The sequence below is a fragment of the Sapajus apella genome, unplaced genomic scaffold, assembly GCF_009761245.1.
Source record: "Sapajus apella isolate SASKATOON/1434 unplaced genomic scaffold, GSC_monkey_1.0 scaffold32, whole genome shotgun sequence".
NCBI classification, from domain to species: domain Eukaryota; kingdom Metazoa; phylum Chordata; class Mammalia; order Primates; family Cebidae; genus Sapajus; species Sapajus apella.
In genome coordinates this window covers 2,796,686-2,821,733 of record NW_022436972.1, presented here as the reverse complement: position 1 = coordinate 2,821,733, position 25,048 = coordinate 2,796,686, and the positions used below count along the sequence as shown (strand labels likewise).

The following is a 25,048-nucleotide window of genomic DNA, read 5'->3' as shown; positions in this document are numbered from 1 at the left end:
CTTCACAGCACCAAAAACGATGTCGAGCACGTAGCTAAAGTCAATACATATCATTAAAGAATCCTGTTTCCATTCTTTCCTAAGTTTAATAATAACATAACATTACTGCACTTCCTCCTGTAGCTAGCGGTTTGGCCTAGATTACAACCTGTGAGTAGTACCTCTTATATATGCAATTCTGTACTCACTAAGTCTGTTCATATTATCAGTGTTTTTCACATTAAACATAAAAAAAGAGAATTAAATATTTCCTTTAAGTTACAATAAAAAAAATAGTGCTAAAGGCTATGTATGAAAAGACATATCTGTTAATTAACTCTGCTCTAAATCACAGCACATTTTATGGAATCATAAGCATTTAACAATATTCTTTAATAGGGGCTATGAAAGCTTTGATCCAAGCCATTGAAGAGATAAACCCTTAAATTGATACTCATTTAATGCTGAACTAGATACAAAGTTCTCCTTCAAACTGACATTATAGAAACAAAAGATTAAGCCTTTAAAGTTTTATCATAATCACACTTTAAAATATGCATGATTGTGATAGTAGATAGATTGTACTCGGCTACAGCAAATTATATTCCCATGAAAGAACATTCTACATCTGCACTCTGATAAATTTTTTACCATTCTCTACTTATACTCACTATCAATCTCTGGTTTTTCTCATATATATCCTTTTTTTATCTTAGTTTCTAAATTTTGGGTGCCATTGCACATTGCGTTGAGCAGGTGCTCTAATGAAGAAATTAGTATCATTTCCTAACTACATCTGTCAGGTTTTAGAATTGCAATATTCTGATCTTAGTAGTTACTCCGTGCTTTGAAAATGAACAGTTTTTACAGCTTAAAATTCCCCACACTCTCACTCAGCAATGATCTTCAAGTAACTTCAATGCCTATCATTTGTTGGGTAATTTATTTCTGGTGAGATCACAAATTCTTGTAATGTGGGAGAGCTATGCCTTTGATGCCTAGTCTGTGCATTTTCAATTAAACAAGGAAATCTAGAAAAAGCTTCACACTCTTTTCCTTCATCTTTACTGACAGAATACAGCAGGTGACACTGGACTGTCATAAACATATAGAGATCAACCCCAAACATTGCTATTTCCCTCCCTCCTTCCCAATGGAGGGTTTTTAGAAAACTCACTTTGAAAGCAAACAAAAGAATCCTATGGTTTCAAACAAACTCGTCAAGACATACCAATACATTCTTACCAGACTGTCCCTCTTCCTATTTACCCTGTCCTGTTCTCACTGGGACAGTGTGCCGTGGAGACAGAGGGTACAGGTGGAGGCTTTGCTAAAAAGCCACTGGGATGGTAGTGGGGGAAGGGTGTCTGGGATGGTTAATTTTATGTTTCAACGTGGCCGGGTTGCAATACCCAAATATTTGGTCAAGCATTCTAGATGCTGCCATGAAAGTAATTCTTATATTAGGTTAACATTTAAATCAGTAGACCTTGAATAAAGCAGCAGACCCTTCAGCATGCAGGTGAGCCTCATCTAATCAGTTACAGGCTTTAATAAAACAGACTAACTCCTCCTAAAGAAGAGGGGATTCTACCAGTAGATCGCCTTCGGACCCAAGCTGCAGCACCAACTCTACCCTAAGTCTCCAGACTGCTGTCCTGCCCTGCAGATTTTGAGTTGCCAGCCTCTACAATCAATGAGCCAGTTTCTTAAAATCAATCAATCAATCTATCTACACACATAGATATATATCTATATAATTATGTGATGTAACCTCTCTATATATGCATCTATATTTATATCTGTCAATATATATTACATATTTCAATATATACATTTTATATACATAATAGAGAGACATAAGTATAGACGTATATAGACTCGTGTACACATGGACACACCACACACACACACCTATTAGTTCTATTTGTCTCGGGAACCCTGATTGATGCAGTGCCGCTCAGAGACAAGTGGCAGCAGACGTGAGGAGGGACAGCAGCCCTGGATCACACATCTGCATGCTGCATGCACATCACCTCACTCCATCCTCTCAGCCCTGCCCCTTTCTGCCCACCTCCCTTTACCAAAAACAAAAATGGATCCCAAGTTGTTGGAGGGAGAGCCAGTGGCAGAGGGCACCTGTTTAGGTGACCATATTTAATACCTGGACATAACTAGATCCCAGGTGATCTTAGAAACCACTTTTGTAAGTTTTAAATGCCTGTGCTGTTCCTGCCAACTGGGAAAAGAGTTTCTCTCTCAGAAGAGTGCTTACTCTTGATTTCTCCACTTCCACCCATGCTATCTAACCAGCAGGGGTCTGTTTATAATGATGGAAGGGTCTGAAGCTGGTTTGGGTTTTGATTTTTAAGAGGTTCTCGTTTTATTTTTTTAAAATCAAACTTCTATAACTGAAAAATACTTCTATTGCAACACACTATCAAAAATGTGTTCTTTTCCAAGAGACCAGACTGAAGCCACGCCATGATCAGCTTGGGGCACACTGGCAGAAGAAGGCAGCTTTTTTATCTCCCTGCACTGAGCTCAAACACAAGAGGGGACTTGCTGGGTTATATCATGTCATAGCTATAGCAGGTAGCCAAGGACCAGCCTGTTCCCTACTTTTGAGTAACGAAGGTTACCATAGAAATGAGCCCAGCACAACACCTGGGTATCATTCCTGCAGCCTGAAAACAGGCTTGGGTCTCTCAGATGCTCTGATTATGGCAGAAAGTGGTCCCCAGATACAAAGAGGAAAACTGAAATTTCAAACAAACTTGTAAAGTGGAGGCACAACAACAAATAAATTCTTTGAAGACGACTTTGGGATGTTCAAGGCATGAGGCTACGATGCTCTCTACACACCAGTGGGGTCTCTGTGAACTCCTCAGAACCGCCAAAGCCACACAACGTCCATACAATCCCATTTCCTTGAGTGTTGAGGTGGTGTCTAGATAATGAAGTAGAGAAAACAGTTTGGGGAAAATATGCATATAATATAGAAAGTATTCCTGGAGGAAGCAGAAACAACACAGAAAAGAAATACACAGAAAAAATACAGAAGGCCACAAAGAAAGAAATACAATGGGGGGTTTTGGCCTACATATCCAAATCAAGTTTCCCTCATGAGTATGTTTTTATAGGGAAGAACTCTAGGGTCTCGCTATGGTGTGGATATGGTTCGCTTGTGTCTGCCAACTCTTCTGTTGAAATGTGATCTCCAGTGTTGGAGGTGGGGTCTGGGGGAAGGTGTGTAGGCCGTGAGAGCAGACCCCTCATGAATGGCTTGGTGCCTTCCTTTTGGTAATGAGCAAGTTCTTGCTTTATTAGTTCCTGTGAGAGCTGGTCATAAAAGAGAGGCCTGGCACCTCCCCCACTCCCCTCTTGCTCGTCCCTTATCACGTGATCAATGCACACGTGGTTCCCTTTCCCCTTCCCCCATAAGTGGAAGCAGTCTGTGGCCTCACCATAGGCAGATGGTGGTACCATGTTTCATGTCCAGTCTATAGAACCATGAGCCAAATAAACCTCTTTTCCTTATAATTTACCCAGTCTCAAGTATTCTTTCATAGCGACACAAATAGAATAAGGCAGGTCTCTTTATGGGACCTCTCCAGTGATTCCCTGCCTTATAGAAGAGCACAGCTTCAGAGCCTGACCCTGCGCCTCAGAGGCCCAAGTGGATGAGTGTTTAGAAATTTGAGAATGACTCACTGTAACCAAACTCAGAGACTGATGGATAAAACCAGAAGGGCAATTTGTTCACTTTTAATGGGTGACCACTGCCTAAAGCCAGACTCAAGTGTCCTCTGGCCAAAACATGCTCTCATTGCAGGGCACAGGGTAAGAAGCCACTCCTCAACAAGAGGCCATGCAGCCCCACACAGCAAGACAAACCTCTGCCAAGCTGACTGGACCCCTGAACTCTCCAGTCAGAATCCTCTCTCTAGAAACGTGAGGTAGGAAGCCAGTTACAGTCAGAGGCCTGGTGACAGGTGCAGGGTCAGAACACAGGGAGCAAGCTATGTGATTTGGTTGCTAAGGACCTGCCGCAAGGCAGCACAGCTGGTTGGCTTGTTGGGGCACCTAGTCAGTGATTGCCCAGGTCAATGTCTGCTGCCAAGAATGGATTCAGTGCTAGATCTGACAATTTCTGCTGTGACTGATACATTCTTAAATATGTCAATACATCTAACCAAGCTTGAGTCCAACTTTGCACTCAATCACCCTATCTCTAGAAACCCTTGGTACACTTCTGTTTGGTTCCAACACATATGGAGTTCATGATTTACTTATCATTCAACATTTTTTGAGCACATACTTATAACAAGCAGCATTCTAAACTCTGGGAACACAACAGGGAACAAAATATTGAAAACAATCCCTTCCCTCGTGGAGTTTACATTCTAGTCAATGCAGAAAAACTAAAAAAGTGTTTATGGCAGGTGGAGGTAGGTCCTAGGAAGAAATAAACCAGAGAAAGGGGATTCAGAGGGAAGATGGGTGGCTTTCCCAAGGAGGTATCATTGGAGTACAGACCTAAAACAGGCGAAGGAGAGGGCCAAGCATGGTGGCTCATGCCGGTAATCCCAGCACTTTGGGAGGCTGAGGTGGGCAGACCACGAGGTCAAGAGATTGAGACCATCCTGGCCAACATGGTGAAACCCCGTCTCTACTAAAAATACAAAAATTAGCGGAGCATGGTGTCAGGCACCTGTAACCCCAGCTACTCAGGAGGCTGAGCAAGAGAATCGCTTGAATTAGGGAGGCGTAGGTTGCAGTGAGCCAAGATCGCGCCATTGCACTCCAGCCTGGCAACAGAGCAAGACTCAGAGAGAAAAAAAAAAATAAAAAACCTGAGGGAGAGAGCCATCTGCAAAACTGGGAGAACATTCCAAACAGAGGGAGGTGCAAAGGTCCTAAAGCAGCAGAGTGAGAAAGGGAAAATGGAAGTGGGGTGGGGGTAGCTGACAGAGCCCCAGTGAGCACATCCTAAAGGCTCAGCCATCCTACTTCAGCTTGTGTTCCCAACAACCTGGCAGCCCTGGAGGATGTTACAGACAGGATGATCTCATCCTGCCTTACTTTTTTCTTTTTTTTCTTTGATATGGAGTCTCGCTCTGTCACCAGGCTGGAGCGCAGTGGCGCAATCTTGACTCACTGCAACCTCTACCTCCCAGGTTCAAGTGATTCTCCTGCCTCAGCCTCCCGAGTAGCTGGTACTACAGGCACATACCACCACGTCCAGATGATTTTTGTGATTTTAGTAGAGATGGGGTTTCACCATGTCGGCCACGGTGGTCTCGATCTCTTGACCTCATGATCCACCCGCCTCAGCTTCCCAAAGTGCTGGGATTATAGGTGTGAGCTATCGGGCCTGGCCCCTGCCTTAGTTTTAACAGATCACTGACTGCCACGAAGAGATTGCTTCAGGAGACAAGTCTTAGTTATAAGGTCTCAAAGGATGACTCACCAGAGCTCCCCAGTACTCAAAAGGACAGCACAATGCAGTCTGAAATTGCAAGGGCTGAGTGAGACTCTCAGGGCTCTCCTTCCTTCATGGTGGGTGACTTAAAGCTCTCTATTTCTGTTTCTGCATCTATACGGTGATAAAAACTGCAATACCAACCCTCAGGGAATTACTGCAAGGATTAGTGAGGATTAACAGAGACCAAATGCTGTATTATATGAGCTCAAAGCAGAGCTGGCCCTCAATTAAATGTTAGTTGTAATTATTATTTTTACTTTAAAGAAAGAGTCCATGCCTAACTTGTAACTATTTTCTGCTCATTCACTGTTCTTCACATGTATGAATAAGAGATACTCCCAGGTAGAAAATACTCCCCTTTGAAAAATGAGTCTGATCCACTTGAAGAATATACTAATTTTGCATTCTTTCTTCCTTTCACCTGGCTTATATTATATTCCCTTATTTAAACATGGAAACCTATTTAATGCATATCCATCTAATTTCATATGAATTATTGCATGTGAAATTTAAACGGATCTCCCTCAATATTGGGTATATTTTATTAAGATAATCAGACTCTTCTAGTTAAAATGGCCATTTCTTGAGACAATCTCCTCTAGTCAAAAGCTCCATTTCTCCACAAGTGTATCCATGAAAATCTGCAACTCGCTTAAAGAGGACGTTTTACTTTCACAACTTATTGAAAATACATCACACGTTTTAGAACAGTCAACTTATAGGCCATTATCACAACGACATTCTCTTACCTCCTGCAAAAACTTTTCACTCATTTGGCTGAAAGGATGTCCTGGGGGCTTGATCCCAGACACCATCAAACCAGAACTGAAGACCCTTGGCTTCTGCAGGTCTGGCTTGAATTTCTCATAGATGTTGGCAGATGGCTTCAGGTCACCACTTGCCGCCTTCTCCTCATGGGGAAGAGGCATGGTACATGTGGGCGGGGCATATGGAAGCCCCACGGGAACCAGCGAGGCATCCACCTGGCCCAGGGCCTGGGGATTCCTCCTGATGTAGGTGATGATCTTGGGCCTCACATGCTTGGGCTTGGGCATAATGATGGGCTTGGTTTCTGTCCTCTCCTCTGTTTTTTCTACCTGATGGTTCTCCATTCCCTCCTGCGAGGAAACTGTGTCCTTGGAATGCGTGAAGACAGGCTTGGGGATCCCACTGGGGCAGGTGTTCTTGTCAGGCACTTTGGGGGATGTGTTCAACAAGCGTGCACTGTCAGTAGGGGGTGGGAGCACCAAGGGGGACCCCGCGTCCATACCAAACACGCGAACATCCTGAAAACTGCTACTGGGTGTTGTAGGCTGGTGGATCATGTTCACAGTTGTCTTTGGGTGGAGGGGTGCTGCAATATTGAGAACTGAATCTGCTCTTGCTGAGGTGCTTTCAGTCTTAGCTGCGTTCTCTGGAAGGTTCCTGTTTTCAGCACCAGATGTGGTGATCTCTTTGCTTTCCCGTGCCTCTGAGCTGCCACTTGGAGGATCCAGGGGCTCAGGCACCTCCGTCTTGCTCTCTCCAACAGAAGGACTGAATGCCAAAACCGTAACACTGTCCTCGTTCCCACTGCCCAGTAGCCTTTCCTCCTCGCTGACATCTGAGGGCTTGCTGCCAGTCTGATGATTAGGAATAAAAGCCACATGACTGTCACCTGGTGAAAAGTTGCTAGATGTCCTTTCACCCAACTTCCCACCTGCATATGATGAAATTTTGCCAGTGGGCTGATTATCGTTCCCACCTAAGGAAGCAGAGCCCTGTTTGGGGGTGCTGTGGAGAGAATCCGGCTCCCCTGGGTTGATTTCTCTCTTCTCTTCACAGTTGCCTCTCCCCGCCCCAAGGTGGTGGAGGTCACTGTTGGGCAGACGGGCAAGTACATCGGTGGTTTCTGGGTGTGCTTCCCCACACGGCTCCTTTCCCTCCAAGACTGACAGAGTCTCTTCCTTGTGACATCCCAGATACCCTTCCTGGGCTGCCTTTCCCTCCTGTTCAATCCTCCTGGGTGGAACATATTTCAGCTCCAGCTTAGCCTCTCCCTTTTCCTGACCCAATTGTGCTTCTGGCTTACTTGGGATTTCCTTCGATGCCAAAGTCAAATTCAGGGCAGGGTCTGGATGGGCGGAACGTGATGTGTGCTCACTGCACACATGCAGTACATGTACCCCCACTGTCTGGGTCTCTGAGGGGACGCTCTTTTTGGTTTCTGAGGTAGATGGTTTAAGATGACGCACACTCTTTCCCTCTGAGGTACCGTCAGTTGGAGGGAAAGCTGCCGGGCGAGCGTGGTCTGGCAACGTCTTCTGTGGCCCCTCCCCACCCCTAGGCACCTGACCCCGTGCTTCCAGGGAGTCCAGGGGTGCAGGCTGCGGATGCTGCAGAGTCAGGCTCCCGACTGCAGCTGCAGAGCTGCTTGCTCTTTCCAAAGAATGCCTCCTCAGTTCCTCATTGTCGAGGGTTTTTGCCAATTTATCCTTGGGAACATGCCGGGGAATGTCAGCATCCCGTTTAGCCAAAACGTCTAGACTGGCGTCACCCATCACATTCCTCCAACTCAACAGACTTGGTCCCTGAATACTCCGCGGGGTCTGCAGGATATCTGTGCCTCTCTCCATTGTGTTTTCTTCATTGAGTTCCCTCTGAATAGCTGAAGAAAGTCTAAAATCTTTCAGACTGGTGGAGCCAGTCTGAGATCCCTTCCCAAAGCCCTGAAGTTGGTGACATTCCTTATGGAAATGGGCATGGTTTTCTGGCTCACTGGAATTTGTATTTCCAGTTTCATCTTCCAGGCCACATGTCTTGGACTCATCATGAGAGGATCTGACCTCCAACATGATTTGATTGGCATTCGTATCTCCCAGACTTAGGATACTCTCATTATTATTTCCCGCTGCATTTCTGTTGTCCCGCAGCTGAGTGTAACATGATTTCTTAGGAGCCACTGGGACACTCATTGTCAACCCTTTGGTGGGGCTGCTTGCCATGCAGTCCTACTTAATGGAAATGGGCTGCCTTCAAGCTGCAATCGGATTAATAGGAAATTCTCAAGCTGCTGGTCCTCCCCTGACAATGTCACATTGCAACACTGCTTTGATCATTCTCAGAACAGCTTGAAAACCAAGCATTGTCTTGATATATAGCAGGAAGACTTATCTGCTAGGTTCCTGCTGAATGAGAGCCAATTAGTCCGTGAGACCTGGAGAGAAATAAAAATATAGTCACATTAGATTGACAAATAGAACATCTCAGGAGAAAAAAAAAGTGGTAAACACAGATTTACTCATCACTTCTATGTTATCATTTCATTCACTCAATAGTTTTCTCAAAAACCTTTCTGATTGGGGCTCCTGCTGGCTAAATACAGACAAAAATTAAACATCAAAATGTTTAATGTTAGAAATGGATTATAAATGCATGTGAAATCTTAAATCTAGATTTTAAACATCCACAAGTCTAGACTGATACTGATTGAAAAGGGTATGGGAGAAGAAAAGGCTCTTCTTTACAGAAGAGTATCAACGAATGTAGAAAAAAATTACAGAATTTGAAAAATCACTATTTTGTAATCACTAAATTAATAATTATCATGCACAAGGGATGCCAAAGATACAAACGTTGGATAAAAGATTGTTGGGAAGCAAGATATTTATAGATGCTTAAAGTATCTTCTCCCAGACTACTTTATTTCTTACAAAAAGAAAATTTTATCTTTACGATGGAGAGATCTGGTAGACACATTAATCACATGATCAAATTTAACATCACTAGTAATGAAACTGACATTACAGACTCCTGATATTAGTTCTCAGGGCCCCACATCAGCTACACAGCAGTTAATGTTCAACCAAAATTTACTCCTGAGAAAATAATCAGACAAATTTAAATTGAGGTATGTATTACAAAATAACTGGTCTAACTGGTCCCCAAAAATGTCAGTGGAGCCTGGATCTTCAAAATATGTTAGCAAAGAATATTATTAGGACAATTAGAGATTTGAATATGAACTGTATATAAAATATAGGTAGTTCATAATTAATTTTCTTGGGTGTGTAATTGTGCTATAATTATGCCAGAGATTATTTTTGTTCTTGAAATATACATACTTTAGAATCCGGGGGTAGTATGTCACGATTTCTGTAATCATTCTCAAATGATTCAACCAAGAAAAACACATGTATGTATGTGTGTGTGCATGTGAAAAGGAGAAAGAGTAAAAGGGAGAGAAACTGGCAAAAGTCAACCACTTGAAAATCTAGGTAATAAATTCTACTATATCTGCAACTTTTCTATAGGTTTGAAATTTTCTAAAATAAAAACTTGGGGAAAACACTTTACTCTGGCCTTTGAGGCCTGCATTATCAGGCCCTGAACACCTTTCTGGCCTTGCTCCCACCTCACCTTCTGCTCTGCAGGCTGGAGCCACACTGACCTCATTCCTCACAGTACTATGTTCATTACTCGCTGACTCAGGGCCTTTGCACGTACTCTTTCATCTGCATGGAATGTGGAATCCTCCCCAACCCCATCTTACAAGTCTTTTGCATCCTTCAATATGCAGCATAACTACCGCTTCCTCCAGGAAGTCTTCCTGACCCACTAGGTCATCCTATGATGAAGAATTTGTAATATCCTATATTTTCATTTTGCAGAATTAAATAAACAAGACTTTCAGATTTGCTAGACACTGAAAATAAATATTGTCTAATACCTGGCATACACATTAGGTACTTAGTATATATTTGTAGCATGAATGAATGAATAAATGACCAAATGAATGATGAGGAAGATCAGTGTTATTTCTGCCCCCAATGAGTTTAAAATCTATATGGAATATGCTTTTCTGTTAAAGTAGGCTCACAGATCAACACTAAACCATTACATTCTAGGTTGACACTGTTTCATCCAGTACTATGGATTAGACACTGGGAATAGGGGAGTTTAACAGTAACAAGGTTCTGCCACATCCCCAATGGAGACTCAAAGCCTTCCACACTTTCCTCCTCACTCATCAAGAATGTGAAGGCACACGTGCGCACCACACAGGAAGCTGCTGTTAGGTTTCTCCTGAAACAGGTTACATGGCAACATGGCCACCCACCTGTTTTCCCTTCATCATTGTTAATATGTTGCTCCATATATTAAAAAGAACATGAGGACTGGGCACAGTGGCTCACACCTGTAATCCCAACGTTTTGGGAGCCTGAGGTAGGAGGATCACTTGAGGCCAGGAGTCCAAGGCCAGCCAGCTTTGGCAACATAGCAAGACCTTATCTCTATTTAACAAAATGTATATGTTATAAAGCAAAATAACATAACACCTGACAGCCCATCACCCAATCCAAAACATCTTACAGCTACCTTCTTCCTCCTCCTTACTGGAGCCCTCTATGTTTCCAACTAAACTTTTTACCTAACAACCTACCATGAGCATTCCTGAACACTTAGCTGATAGAGCTCTCTTTTCTTCTACATCTATACATAAGCAGGTAAACTTTTTTACATACAAAAGATCATTTCCTATAAGCTGGCTTTTGTTCAGTTTTTAAAAATTTGCCTCTTCTACGCCACACCCCAAGACACATTAACATCTAAATCTATTTCCTTCCCCATGTTTGTATGATCATGGGAAAATACACAGTCATATATGTGCATGTGCCCTTTCATTTCCGTACCACACTGCTCTTCGGTTCTTTCCACGACTTGCTCACTGTCCGCATCCTCCCCGCTCTCATGCTCTTTTTCTTCTTCTCCACCTTCTCCTCCCAGCGTTACCCTCAGTAAGCCAGCAGCACCCCGGTACAGCCCTCTACCAAGCTATTGATACCCTGATCCCAGTCTTCGTTTCCTGACACAGAGGGGAGTCTCAACAAACCCTTGTTTGTTTATTCCATTTTAAAAGTGTTTCCCTTGAAGATACACATGTTCCTTAAGCACAACTACAAAAAGCATATAGGCAAATCAATAAGACTGTGGTTTAAAAGAATGCTGTGCTCTCTGGGTTGAGAAACAGGTATCCCGAAAAGTCAAGAAGGGCAAGAAAGTTCATAAATATAGGCCATCCACAGAAGAGAAGTGCCTCTAATTCTCTGTGGGCAGAAGTATAAATACGCAGCTAAGAGTCCTGATTGGTTTGAATTGTCGAGGCTGGGAGAAAGAAGGAAACTTCGCTCGGCAAAGACAAAAGCAAAGCATCAAAGTCCACAACCCATAACATGATTATAAGAAAGTGACAGATAAGTGTAAAACCAATGTCATGCTAGAAAGTTATATTTTAATTTTTAAATTTTAGCTTTCCTTTAAGTACACACAGCAGGGAACCTCAAGCCCCTCCTAAATGAGGTACTCAGAGCTAACTTTAGTTCTAACTGCATCATCTAGAGTCACAAGAAAGCAAGCCTTCTGTTCTCTTAGCTATACTTCTACCCACACACTCTAAGACCTCTTCATGGACATAAAAATCGCCCTCCAGTTCCATATCATTAATTAAAACAACACCACACCATTTAAGTTGTCCTAAACTCCACTGACTCAATCTGAGCCATCTGTAACTGGCTTTAGCGCCCATGGGTGGGACCATAAAAATATACTTCTCAAACTTCATCTTGCTGGTCTTCATGCACTGTTCTGTCCTGTTTTAAAACTTGTGGAGCGCATCCTTAATTTTTCATCCAAAATACTTGCAATCCATTCTTGTTTTTATACCATCGTTGAAGAGGTAAGAGTTTCTTCTACATTATCATTCCCTGATAAGTCACTCATTGGTGTCATTCATTGACACTAACGTTAGCAGAACACAGCAGGGCACAAAACAGCAGCCCTGGTGCCACAGGGATGTGGCCCGACAATGCTCCCATAATGCTCCTCATCTCATCAGCACTCCTCAGGCAACCCTCTGCCCGCCAGCCCCTGCAGCCACTGTGTGTGCCCCCATCTTGTCCACAAGAGCATAAGAAACTTTGTCAATCATGATGCTGAAATGTTAGTAATTCTAATGTTGTTGCTCATGAAAAAGAAAGAAAATGGAAGTGAAGAAAGACAAGAAAATAAGGCTGAAGTACCATGACAGGTCCTACACAATAACCTACAATTGTTTAAGGAACGCAGCTTATTTTTCTTAGTACTCGTAACTCACCAATTACCAGTGCTTTAAAAAACCTAACATGGGCTCAGCATCAGGGTTGCTATCATCAAGCCAAAGTACTACATGCTCTCTCTGCTCAAAAACAAAATTGTCTCTGCCCAACTTTCATAATCAAGCACATTTTCAGCTCTCCTGAGCTCACAATCTCTGATAATGGTTTGACCACCTCATCTAGAACTTTTTCAATTGAATGCATACTCATTTTTTTTGGAGATAGAATCTCACTCTGTCGCCCAGGCTGGAGTGCAGTGGCACAATCTTAGCTCACTGCAACCTCCACCTTCTGGGCTCAAGCAATTCTCCTACCTCAGCCTCCTGAGTAGCTGGGATTACAGGCACACGCCACCATGCCCAGCTAATTTTTGTATTTTAGTATAGCTGGGGCTTCACTATGTTGGCCAGGCTAGTCTCAAACTCCTGATCAGGTGATCTGCCTGCCTCAGCTTCCCAAAGTACTGGGATTACAGGCGTGAGCCACCATGCCCAGTCAAACGCACCTACATTTCTAAATCATGAAATGAAATGATAGCATCTAGATACTCATGTAGAATTTCTTCATCCATTTTAGGCTGTGATTTCTGGTGTCCCGTGTTTGTTTTGTCCAATACAGCGTGGAAGATATTCTTGAATGAAGGGAAACTCTGGATCCATCAAGGTACCCTCCAAGAATATCACCCTGAGTGGCCCAGCCAAATGACAGACTAAAGCAACACTTCTCAGCTTGACATTCAATGTCCAGTGAGCCCTGGGCCTACATATGTTTCCAGATTTAATCCTCTTTACTCTTCTACTTAAAGTACATTTGCCCCATAAAATCATCCTCCTGTCCAAGAGTTCCATGCTCTAGGCATCAAAATCCAGCTCAAAAACTACCTCCTTCATGAAACCTGTCCTAAATTCTCTCCTGTCCTCCCTTCCCCCACTGAAAAAGTGGAGGCGGAACAAGATACTGTCTCTCTGTGTCCTGAATCCACAGATCTTTCCTTTTGGAACTGCCGTACCATGCTTTTTTATTTCTTATTATACTTTAAGTTCTGGAGTACATTTGTAAATCTTGCAGGATTGTTGCATAGGTACATACATGCCATGGTGGTTTGCTGCCTCCATCAGGCATTTCTTCCTATGTTATCCCTCTGCAACCTCTCCACTCCCAACTATCCCTCTCCTATCCCCCCACCCCCCAAAAGACCCTAGTATGTGATGCTCCCCTCCCTGTGTCCATGTGTTCTCACTGTTCAAAACCCACCTATGAGTAAGAACATGCAGTGTTTGGTTTTCTGTTCTTGTGTCAGTTTGCTAAGAATGATGGTTTCCAGATTCATCCATGTCCCTATAAAAGACATAACTCACCTTTTTTATGGCTGCATAGTATTCCATGATATATATGTGCCACATTTTCTTTATTCAGTCTATCATTAATGAGCATTTGGGTTGGTTCCAGGTCTTTGCTATTGTAAACAGTGCCACAACGAACATACCCGTGCGTGTGTCTTTATAACAGAACAATTTATAATCCTTTGGGTATATATTCAGTAATGGGATTGCTGGGTCAAATGGTATTTCTATTTCTAGATCCTTGATGTACATCTAAAATACTTAAGTGTGTCTTTTCATTACAGTTATATCTGACTCGTTATTATTGTTACATGTGTGTCTTACTCCCTTTATGAAAGTATAAGCTCACTTGGCTGAAGGTTACACAGACACTTCTGTTTCCCATGTAATTTCTGGGACAGCACTTTGCACATAGTAGGCATTCCAGATGAGGTAATCTCATCCCAACTTGAGCTCAAAAAGGTGAAATACTCACTACGTGAGTCCCTCTTTTTTCAATCTTTCAAGTTAAAGATTGTAAAGCCACCCTTCTCAACTGAGCAACTGATCAGACGTCCTCCCAAGAGGGCTATATAAGAATATCCAAGTGAGAATAGAGAACTATATTCTGATCATTGCTTTGATTTATATCTGTCATAATACTTTACTTTGAAAATAAACTAAAGAAAGTTCAGGGGATTTTTATGTTATCAAAAGGAAGTACGGGTTTTGAAAGATTGAGAAGTACGGTTGTACAGCTCTCCTTAGCTGCCAGGTCTGCTGTGTAATGCTTTATCGGTTGTGAATTTTTATATATACATTCAATGACCATGCCTCTGAATGTAAATGCAACTTCATCTGACTTCATAAAACTTATTTGCCAAAGGAGCTCCAACTACTGCTCCTGCCATGCAATAATTTATCCTGTAGAACTTTAGGATACAAAAAAAAAAAAATGACAATATAAACCCAAAATTCAAGGGTAAACGTAATAATGCAAGAAAATACAAAATCCTAGCTTCGAAATTTTAGTTGACATCTCTACTGAGTATTTATTCAGTCCCTATAGTGTTTTGCCACATTTAGCAGGATAATTGTATATGTAGTTACATATTTATGTACAAGTCAGTATGTTCACACGAAAGTCTCCTGGTAATAATACCTCCATGTTTTCTGCAGTTGTAATTACTTAAGAATATTCAGATTCTTGGTCTTATTTCATAATGTTGAGCATGTTTACTCTCAACAGGCACAATTCTAGATAGTCTAACACTTGATGCTCGGCAGACGAAATGAAACTTACAAGTACAGTGTCCTTACAATATGGTTAAAAATTGAATTATTGGTTGGGAGATGTTAAACATATATATTCAGGGACTCTGCAGCTATCTATGGTGTCACATAACATAAAATACAATAGCTCTCTGGAGCCTGCTTTGCTCTCTTTATCTTATGTACATAACATTGATACCACATCACATTTTATTCTATTATATAAACAGGACTGTGTTCAGAATGTCTTTTTTATTGAGGTAGCAGAGGCTATTTTATTTTTATTTTGCCATGAGTAGAAAGAGTAAAGAAGAATATATACATAAATGAAATGCTGCTATTTCCCCTCTACAGAGGACCAGGAAAGGAGCTAACAGTTTTTCACAGTTTAGACCAAGGTGATATTTAAACAAAATATTATGTTCATTGATATTTAAAATCTCCCCCATAAAAATGCTGCGTGTTTCTCCAAAACAAGTTTCACTCACATTTGCCAACAAAAAGCATTTCAGGCATACCCTTAGAAAAAAAATAAGTCCTTTCCAGGGGATAATTTCACCCAGAAAATACAGGGCATTCATTCCTTGCCTATTGTGCTTAATGTTTATTTTGTTTTGTTTTTGTCTTGGATGATTTTTTTTCCAAAGTGGAACCATTTACATTGCCAATTATAAAAGAAATTAATCTTCATTACGTATTTTTTAAAAGTAAAAATATTCAAAAATTCTCTAACCTCACCCCAATAAATACAATTTAATGTGTAGTATTTTTAATTTTCTATTTTTGCACACATGGAATGAGTTCTATGACACCAATTTTTCACTTTGCATGCCATGTGCTGCTTCCCAGATAAATACATGTAGTAAATATTTTATCACGTTTAATTATCAATTGTACTATAATCTAATCACCAATTCTCCTTATTGTCAGAGTTTAGGTTGTCTTCAGTTTTTGTATTGTTAAATAACTTTTCACAGAAAATCAGTGAATGAACAACTTTATGGCACCCTTTACTTTCTTCAGATAAATTTCTAAAGGCAGAGTCCCTGTGTTAAAGGGTATGTACATGTGCATCTTCATACAGAACTCTAAGCTCCCACATGTGTTTCTGTTTCATTTGCAGGTGCTTCTCCAGTGCCTAGCAGGCTCTAGCACTGACTGAGTGCTCCATAATTATTTGTTGAATAAATACCTACTACCCTCAAAAGAGAAACATGCCACTCTTCATTCCTCCATTTCCTCACTGCTTGCTCCATCCCTTTCCTTGAAAAACTCTTCCGTGGGATACAATCCAAGATGGCCAAATAGGAACAGCTCTGGAGTGCAGTTCCTAGCGAGAACGCAGAGGGTGAGAAGTCACCGCATTTCCAAACCCACATTACCAAACAAGTTTTTACTGCCCAGGAGATTCCTGGGCAGAAAAACACCACAAGTCTCCAGCACGGCTGTTTCAGCCGGTGCAGTGGGACTCCACACAAAAACTCACAGAAATCTGGGTGACCATTTCAACTGGTACCTGGAACACCTGGGAGGCAGAGTTGCCCGTTCAACTGAAAAAATGGGGGCTGAAACAGGGAACCAGGTGATCTGCCTTGGTGGGTCCCACCCCCACAAAAACCAGCAATCTGAAATGCTCTGGATTGAGAGTTTCACAGAAAGCACAGCTGCATACCCGGGATGGTCCAGCTCTGTGGGGGAAGGGCGTCCGCCATTACCGAGGCAGTCTGCCATTACTAAGGCAGTCCACCATTACTGAGGCAGACTGCCATTACCGCAGCAGTTCTAACTATACCTCTATAAACAAACCCACAAGGGAGTTCACACAGCAGCTGAGCAGAGCCCATGGCAGCTCAGCAACACCTCTGCTGGCAGACTATGACTAGGCTATCTCCTTGCTGGGCAGTGCAGCTCTGAAAAAAGGCAGCAGCACATCAGGAACTTATAAATAAAGCCCCACCAACCCAGGACAGAGCCCCTGGGAAAAAAAGGTGGTTACAAGTTCTGCCGCAACAGACTTAAATGTACCTGCCCAGCAGCTCTGAACGGAACAATAGAGCTCACAGCTCAGCACTTGAGCTCCTATAAGGGATACACTGTCTTCTCAAGCAGTTCCCCAACCCCCATATATCCAAAGAGATACCTCATAAAGGAGAGCTCAGGCTGACATCTGGCAGGTATCCTTCTGGTACAAAGATACCAGAAGAAGAAACTGGCAGCAACCCTTACTGTTCTGCAGCCACTGCAGGTGATCCCCAGGAAAGCAGGGTCTAGAGTGGACCTCCAGTAGTCCTACAGCTGAGTGGCCTGTTAGGAGGAAAACCAAAAAACAGAAAGAAATAACTTCATCATGAACAAAAAGGACATCCACTCAGAGACTCCATTTGAAAGTCACCAACTACAAAGACCACAGGCAGACAAATCCACAAAGATGGGAAGAAACCAGTGCAAAAAGGATGAAAACACCCAAAATCAGAACGCCTCTCCTCCTCCAAGGAATCACAACTCATCACCAGCAAGGGAACAAAGCTGGATGTAGAATGAGTGTGATGAACTGACAGAAACATGCTTCAGAAAGTGGGTAATAACAAACTTCTCTAAGCTAAAAGAACATGTTTTAACCCAATGCAAAGAAACTAAGAACCTTGAAAAAAGGTTTGATGAAATGCTAATGAGAATAAACAGCTTAGAGAGGAATATAAAAGAATTGATGGAGCTGAAAAACACAACACGAGAACTTCACGAAGCATATACAAGTTTCAATAGCCAAATTTACCAAGCAGAAGAAAGGATACCAGAGATTGAAGATCAACTCAATGAAATAAAATGAGAAGGCAAGATTAGAGAAAAATGAGTGAAAACATATGAACAAAGCCTCCAAGAAATATGAGATTATGTGAAAAGACCTCATCTACGTTTGATAGGTGTACCTAAATGTGACAGAGAGAATGAATCCAAGCTGGAAAACACTCTTCAGGATATTATCCAGGAGAACTTCCCCAGCCTAGCAAGGCAGGCCACCATTAAAGTCCGGGAAATAGAGAGAGCACCACAAAGATATCCCTCAAGAAGAGCAACCACAAGGGACATAATTATCAGATTCACCAGGGCTGAAATGAAGGAAAAAATGCTAAGAGCAGCCAGAGAAAAAGGTCAGGTTATCCAAAAAGGGAAGCCCATCAGACTCACAGCGGATCTCTCGGCAGAAACCCTACAAGCCAGAAGAGAGTGGGGACCAATATTCAACATCCTTAAAGAAAAAGAACTTTCAACCTAGAATTTCATATCCAGCCAAACTAAGCTTAATAAGCAAAGGAGAAATAAAATCCTTTACGGACAAGCGATTGCTCAAAGATTTCATCACCACCAGGCCTGCCTTACAAGAGCTCCTGAAAGAAGCACTAAACATAGAAAGGAACAACCAGTACCAGCCACTCCAAAAACATACCAAATGGTAAAGAGCACTGACACAATGAAGAAACTGCATCAACTAATGGGCAAAACAACCAGCCAGCATCAAAATGGCAGGATCAAATTCATAAATAACAATATCAACCTTAAATGTAAATGGACTAAATGCCCCAATCAAAAGACACAGACTGGCGAATTGGATAAAAATTCAAAACCCATTGGTGTGCTGTATCCAGGAAGCCCATCTCATATGCAAGGATACACACAGGCTCAAAATAAAGGGATGAAGGAAGATTTATCAAGCAAATGGAGTAGAAAAAAAAAAGCACGAGTTGCAATCCTAGTCTCCGATAAAGACTTTAAACCAACAAAGATCAAAAGAGACAAAGAAGGCCATTACATAATGGTAAAAGATCAATGCAAGAAGAAGAGCTAATAATCCTAAATATATACGCACCAATACAGGAGCACCTAGACACATAAGTCTTTAACTACCTACAAAGAGACATAGACTCCCACACAATAATAGTGGGAGACTTTAACACTCCACTGTCAATATTAGACAGATCAATGCGACAGAAAATTAACAAGGAAATCCGAGACTTTAATGCAGATCTGGACCAAGCAAACCTGACATTTACAGAATTCTCCACCCCAAATCCACAGAATATACATTATTCTCAGCACCACATCACACCTACTCTAAAATCGACCACATAATTGGAAGTAAATCACTCCTCAGCAAATGCAAAAGAATGGAAATCATAACAAACAGCCTCTCAGACCATAGTGCAATTAATTTAGAACTCAGGACTAAGAAACTAACTCAGAACTGCACAACTTCATGGTAACTGAACAACTGACTCCTGAATGTCACTGGATAAACAATGAAATGAAGGCAGAAATAAAGATGTTCTCCAAAACCAACAAGAATGAAGACACAACGTACCAGAATCTCTGGGACACATTTAAAGCAGTGTCTAGAGGGAAATTTATAGCAATAAATGCCCACATGAGAAGCGAGGAAAGATCTACAATCAACACCCTATCATTAAAATTCAAAGAGCTAGAGTAACAAGATCAAAAAACTCAAAAGCTGGCAGAAGACAAGAAATAACAAAGATCAGAGCAGAAGTGAAGGAGATAGAGACACAAAAAAGCCCTTCCAAAAATCAATAAATCCACGAGCTGGCTTTTTGAAAAGATCAACAAAATAGAACACTAGCCAGATTAATAAAAAAGAAAAGAGAGAAGAATCGATTAAATGTTAAAAAAACGATAAAGGGGATATCATCACTGATTCCATAGAAATACAAACTACCATCAGAGATTCCTACAAACAACTCTATACACATAAACCAGTAAGCCTGAAAGAAATGCATAAATTCCTGGACACCTGCACACTCCCAAGCCTAAACCAGGAAGAAGCTGAAACCCTGAATAGGCTGAAGTTGAGGCAGCAATTAATAGCCTACCAACCACAAAAAGCCCAGGTCCAGATAGGTTCACAGCCAAATTCTACCAGACATACAAAGAGGAGATGGTACCACTCCTTCTGAAACTATTCCAACCAATCCAAAAAGAGGGAATCCTTTCCAAATCATTTTATAAGACCAACATCATCCTGATACTAAAACCCGGCAGAGACTCAACAACAACAAAAAAACACTTCTGGCCAATATCCATGATGAATATAGATGCAAAAATCTTCAATAAAATACTGGCAACCCAAATGCAACAGCAAATTGAAAAGCTTATTCATCACAATCAAGTACGCTTCATCCCAGGGGTGCAAGGCTGGTTCAACATACACAAGTCTATAAACGTAACCCACCACAGAAACAGAACCAAAGCCAAAAACCACATGATTATCTCAATAGATGCAAAGATGGCCTTCGACAAAATTCAACAGCCCTTTATGCTAAAAACTCTCAATAAACTAGGTATCAATGGAACATATCTCAAAATAATAAAAGCTATTTATGACAAACCCACACCCAATATCATACTGAATGGGCAAAAACTGGAAGCATTCCCTTTGAAATCCAGCATTAGAAAAGGATGCCCTCTCTCACCACCCCTATTCAATATAGTACTGGAAGTTCTAGCCCAAGCAATCAGGCAAGAAAAAGAAATAAAGGGTATTCAATTAGGAAAGTAGGAAGTCACACTGTCTCTATTTGCAGATGACATGATTGTATATTTAGAAGATCCCATTATCTCAGCCCAAAATCTCCTAAAACTGATAAGCAACTTCAACAATCTCAGGATACAAAATCAATGTGCAGAAATCACAAGCATTCCTATACACCAATAACAGACTTAAAGAGAACCACATCAAGAAGGAATTCCCATTTACAATTGCTACAAAGCAAATAAAATAACTAGGAGTAAAACTAACGAAGGATGTGAAGGACCTCTTCAAGGAGAACTACAAATCACCGCTCAAGGAAATAAGAGAGGACACAAACAGATGGAAAAACAGTATATGCTCATGGTTAGCAAGAAACAATATTGTGAAAATGGCCATAGTGGCCAAAGTAATCTATAGATTCGATGCTAACCCCATCAAGCTACCTATGACCCTCTTCACAGAACTGGAAAAAAAAAACACCTTAAACTTCATATGGAACCAAAAGAGAGCCCACATAGCCAAGTCAATCCTAAGCAAAAAGAACAAAGCTGGAGATATCATGCTACCTGACTTCAAACTATGCTACAAGGCTACAGTAATCAAAACAGCATGGTACTGGTACCAAAACAGAGATATATACCAATGGAACAGAACAGAGGCCTCGAAGGCAATGCCACACATCTACAACCATCTGATCTTTAACAAACCTGACAAAAACAAGCAATGGGGAAAGGATTCCCTGTTTAATAAATGGTGTTGGGAAAACTGGCTAGCCATGTGCAGAAAGCTTAAACTGGACTCCTTCCTGACACCTTACACTAAAATTAACTACAGATGGATTAAAGGTCTAAACATATGACCTAGGACCATAAAAACCCTAGAAGAAAACCTAGGCAAAACCATTCAAGATACAGGCATAGGCAACGACTTCATGGCTAAAACACCAAAAGCATTGGCAACAAAAGCCAAATAGACAAATGGGATCTGATTAAACTTAAGAGCTTCTGTACAGCAAAGGAAACAATCATTAGAGTGAATGGGCAACCAACAGAATGGGAAAAAATTTTTGCAATCTACCCATCTGACAAAAGGCTAATATCAGAATTTACAAAGAACTAAAACAGATTTACAAGAAAAATAAAACAAACAAACCCATTCAAATGTGGGTGAAGGATATGAACAGAGACTTTACAAAAGAAGACATTTATGAGGCCAAGAAACATGAAAAATAGTCATCATCACTGGTCATTAGAGAAATGTAAATCAAAACCACATCTCACACCAGTTAGAACGGTGGTCATTAAAAAATCTGGTGACAACAGATGCTGGAGGGGATGTGGAGAAATAGGACTACTTTTACACCGTTTGTGGGAGTGTAAAGTAGTTCAACCATTGTGGATGACAGTGTGGCAATTCCTCAAGGACCTAGAAATAGAAATTCCATTTGACCCAGCAATTCCATTACTAGGTATATACCCAAAGAATTATAAGTTGTTCTATTATAAAGACACATATGTTCATTGCAGCACTGTTTACAATAGCAAAGACCTGGAACCAACCCAAATGTCCATCATCGATAGACTGGATAAAGAAAATGTGGCACATATACACCATGGAATACTATGTAGCCATAAAAAATGATGAGTTCGTGTCCTTCACAGGGACATGGATGAATCTGGAAACCATCATTCTCAGAAAACTGACACAAGATTAGAAAACCAAACACTGTATGTTATCACTCATAGGCAGGTGTTGAACAATTAGAACATATGGACACAGGGAGGGGAGCATCACACACTGTGGTCAGTAGTGGAGGACTAGGGGAGGGACAGCAGGGTTGGGGAGGGTTGGAAGGGATATTGAGAGGAGAAATACCAGATATAGGTGATGGGGGGATGAAGACAGCAAACCACCTTGTCATGTATGTACCTATGCAACAATCCTGCATGATCTGCACATGTACCCCAGAACCTAAATTACAATAAAAAAAAGAGTACCTCCAAAAAAAAATGGAATTCAAATATGTGTTTTCAAGGCACACGCTTTCCCCTTCTGCAGTGGCTACTTGGCCTAGTAACCTGGTTGCTTCATAGCCTCTGCTACATGCCTGGCTCCTGAAGGCAACCGAGGTTGGACCCACTCTTTTAGCCCATCTCTAAGTAGTCACCTGCCTATTAATGTAGCACTATAATAATTCACTAATTTATTCCCTTCCTCATTTCTAACCACAAATACCTCATATGAATATTCTCAACAAACCCTCTCCCCTTCCTACCCCAAATCCTATGGCCTTATTCTCCTCTGCAATGTGGACAGGCTGGACTAAGTAGCTGCCAGAGTATCCCATAATCCACCTGAGCAGGTTGGGAGAAAAGCTAATTCCAGGTCAGGCAGCTGATTCCCGGGAGGTGGGGTGGGTCCGGCTGGTGCACACTGAAAGGACGGAACGGACAGTTACTTGAGCTCCTCTGCTAGGCCGCTCTCCACTGAGCTTCTCCATGTGGGTTTACTTCAGAGCAGGAGGCACACTTTAGTTGACTCTCTTCCATATGCCATAGACTCACAGAATAGATGGAGGCAGCGCATGACCCTCCCTTATCTATAGGACTGTAAGCTATAAACCTCAGGGATTATTTGCTATCTTAAAGGAAGAAATAAATCATTCTAACATCACCAGGAGGGAAGGGACGTTCGACTACAGCTCAAAAGCCTACACCAGGTCACTTTACACAGGGCTCCTTCAAATTCCTTTTTATCCTGAAGGTGAATTTCTTTTCTCTTTCATTAGAAGCTCATATCCGTCCTTCTGTCAAATAAACTAGATCCCTAGAAGGATGAGGCTAAATATGTAACACCATGATGCAGCCCAAGCCAAAAAAAAAAAAGTTTCAACAACCAGAAAGCAATTAAATAAACTGCACAGGTGAGTGCAAAACCCTCCAACTAATGGAAAGGTATATACTTTCATGTCCCAGGGCCCGTCATAAGACTCTATATTTTCATTAGACTTTGTAATGAACAAAGCGTTCTGGATCGTCACACTTGGAATGTCTTTTAAAAAGAGATAAGGAAATGAAAATAAATTAAAAAGGAAAAATCGTATTATTCACTTAGGAACCAACTCAGCTCAGAAACATGAAGGAAAAATAAATGATACATGCTGGGGAGAATGACTAGTTTTTCTGTTCAGCTGAGACAGATGAATAATATTGCTTTGGATAACTTGTAGTAATCCTCCATCATTTCACCAAAGATCGAAGAAAAATAGTAAAAGATATTTATATTCCCAACAAAATTTAAGAGTGCTTTTTAAAAGAGCAGCATGTTGATGGGTGTTTGAATAGCACCCAATCTATAATGCAAGGGTGAAGAACTGTCTTGCCAGCATTTTCAGGATGGGGCTTAGGCTTCATACATCTTCATTATCAGAAATAGACGATTTCTCAAAGTGACAAAAATCAAACATTCCCAAAATCACAAATCTGAATAAACATGAATTTTAATGGGCATGTTTTAAATATTTAAAAATCAGTTTAGAAATTCACTGTTAAATAACACAAGACACCCAAATACATCCACTTTAATCAAAGACTCTCAATGATATTCCATACGTCACATGCTTCTTGCCTTTTAAATAAAACAGTTAAAAGGTTAGTCAATTCTGTTTAGTGATTCACAGTCATATCCTTACATGTATGACATGTATGCATAAGTGTGAGGCACGAGAAGGGAGCACGATGCTAACGTGTCCTCCCTGATGGCTTCCAGGGAGGCTCCTGACCCCAGGGACGGTTCCTCTCCCAGGGGCAGGTCTCCAGGACTGCAGCAGCAGCCCAGACAGTCCTCCACCATCTGACTGCTGAGACTAGCATAGCTGTAGACTGGCTAACCATCTACTGACCAGAGAAATCTGTTTCAGGTCTACTGTTACGGGGTCTTTCTAACTAAAGTGTGAGGACAGCTCTAATGGGGGAGGAGAAACCAGGGATTCTGATCAACACATTAAAAAAATATATGTACAGATCCATTACTATGTACCTGGTTGACTGGGCCACAGAAAGGAGCACTCAGCTCTCAATGGGAGCATTCTCTGATGTTGAAAGGGATTGTGATAGAGCAAGTAAATCTGAAGAAAACCTCCCCACAGCAGTGGGACAGAGATTCCCAAGCAGACAGACAGACAGGCTGAGAGTGTGGTCCGCAGGTGGTGGCCTTCTCAACACCAAGAAGGAAGGAAGGAATGGGGTCCTAGCCTAGAAAAGGCCAAGGCCCTATAGGCCAAGGACATGTTGGGAAAGTGGCGAGGAAAAGG

General features: G+C 41.6%; 1 protein-coding gene across 4 annotated transcripts in view; it reads right to left on the bottom strand.

The window, feature by feature from the left end:
* Positions 1-25,048, bottom strand: part of MTUS2 (microtubule associated scaffold protein 2) — a 702,116-nt gene that overhangs the window by 448,915 nt on the left and 228,153 nt on the right. For all 4 annotated transcript variants that reach the window (XM_032294818.1, XM_032294817.1, XM_032294822.1 and 1 more), the window contains exon 3: positions 6,217-8,663. In XM_032294818.1, coding sequence (XP_032150709.1) covers positions 6,217-8,451 — 2,235 coding nt within the window. In that variant the 5' untranslated portion in view covers positions 8,452-8,663. The remainder of the gene's footprint in view (positions 1-6,216; positions 8,664-25,048) is intronic.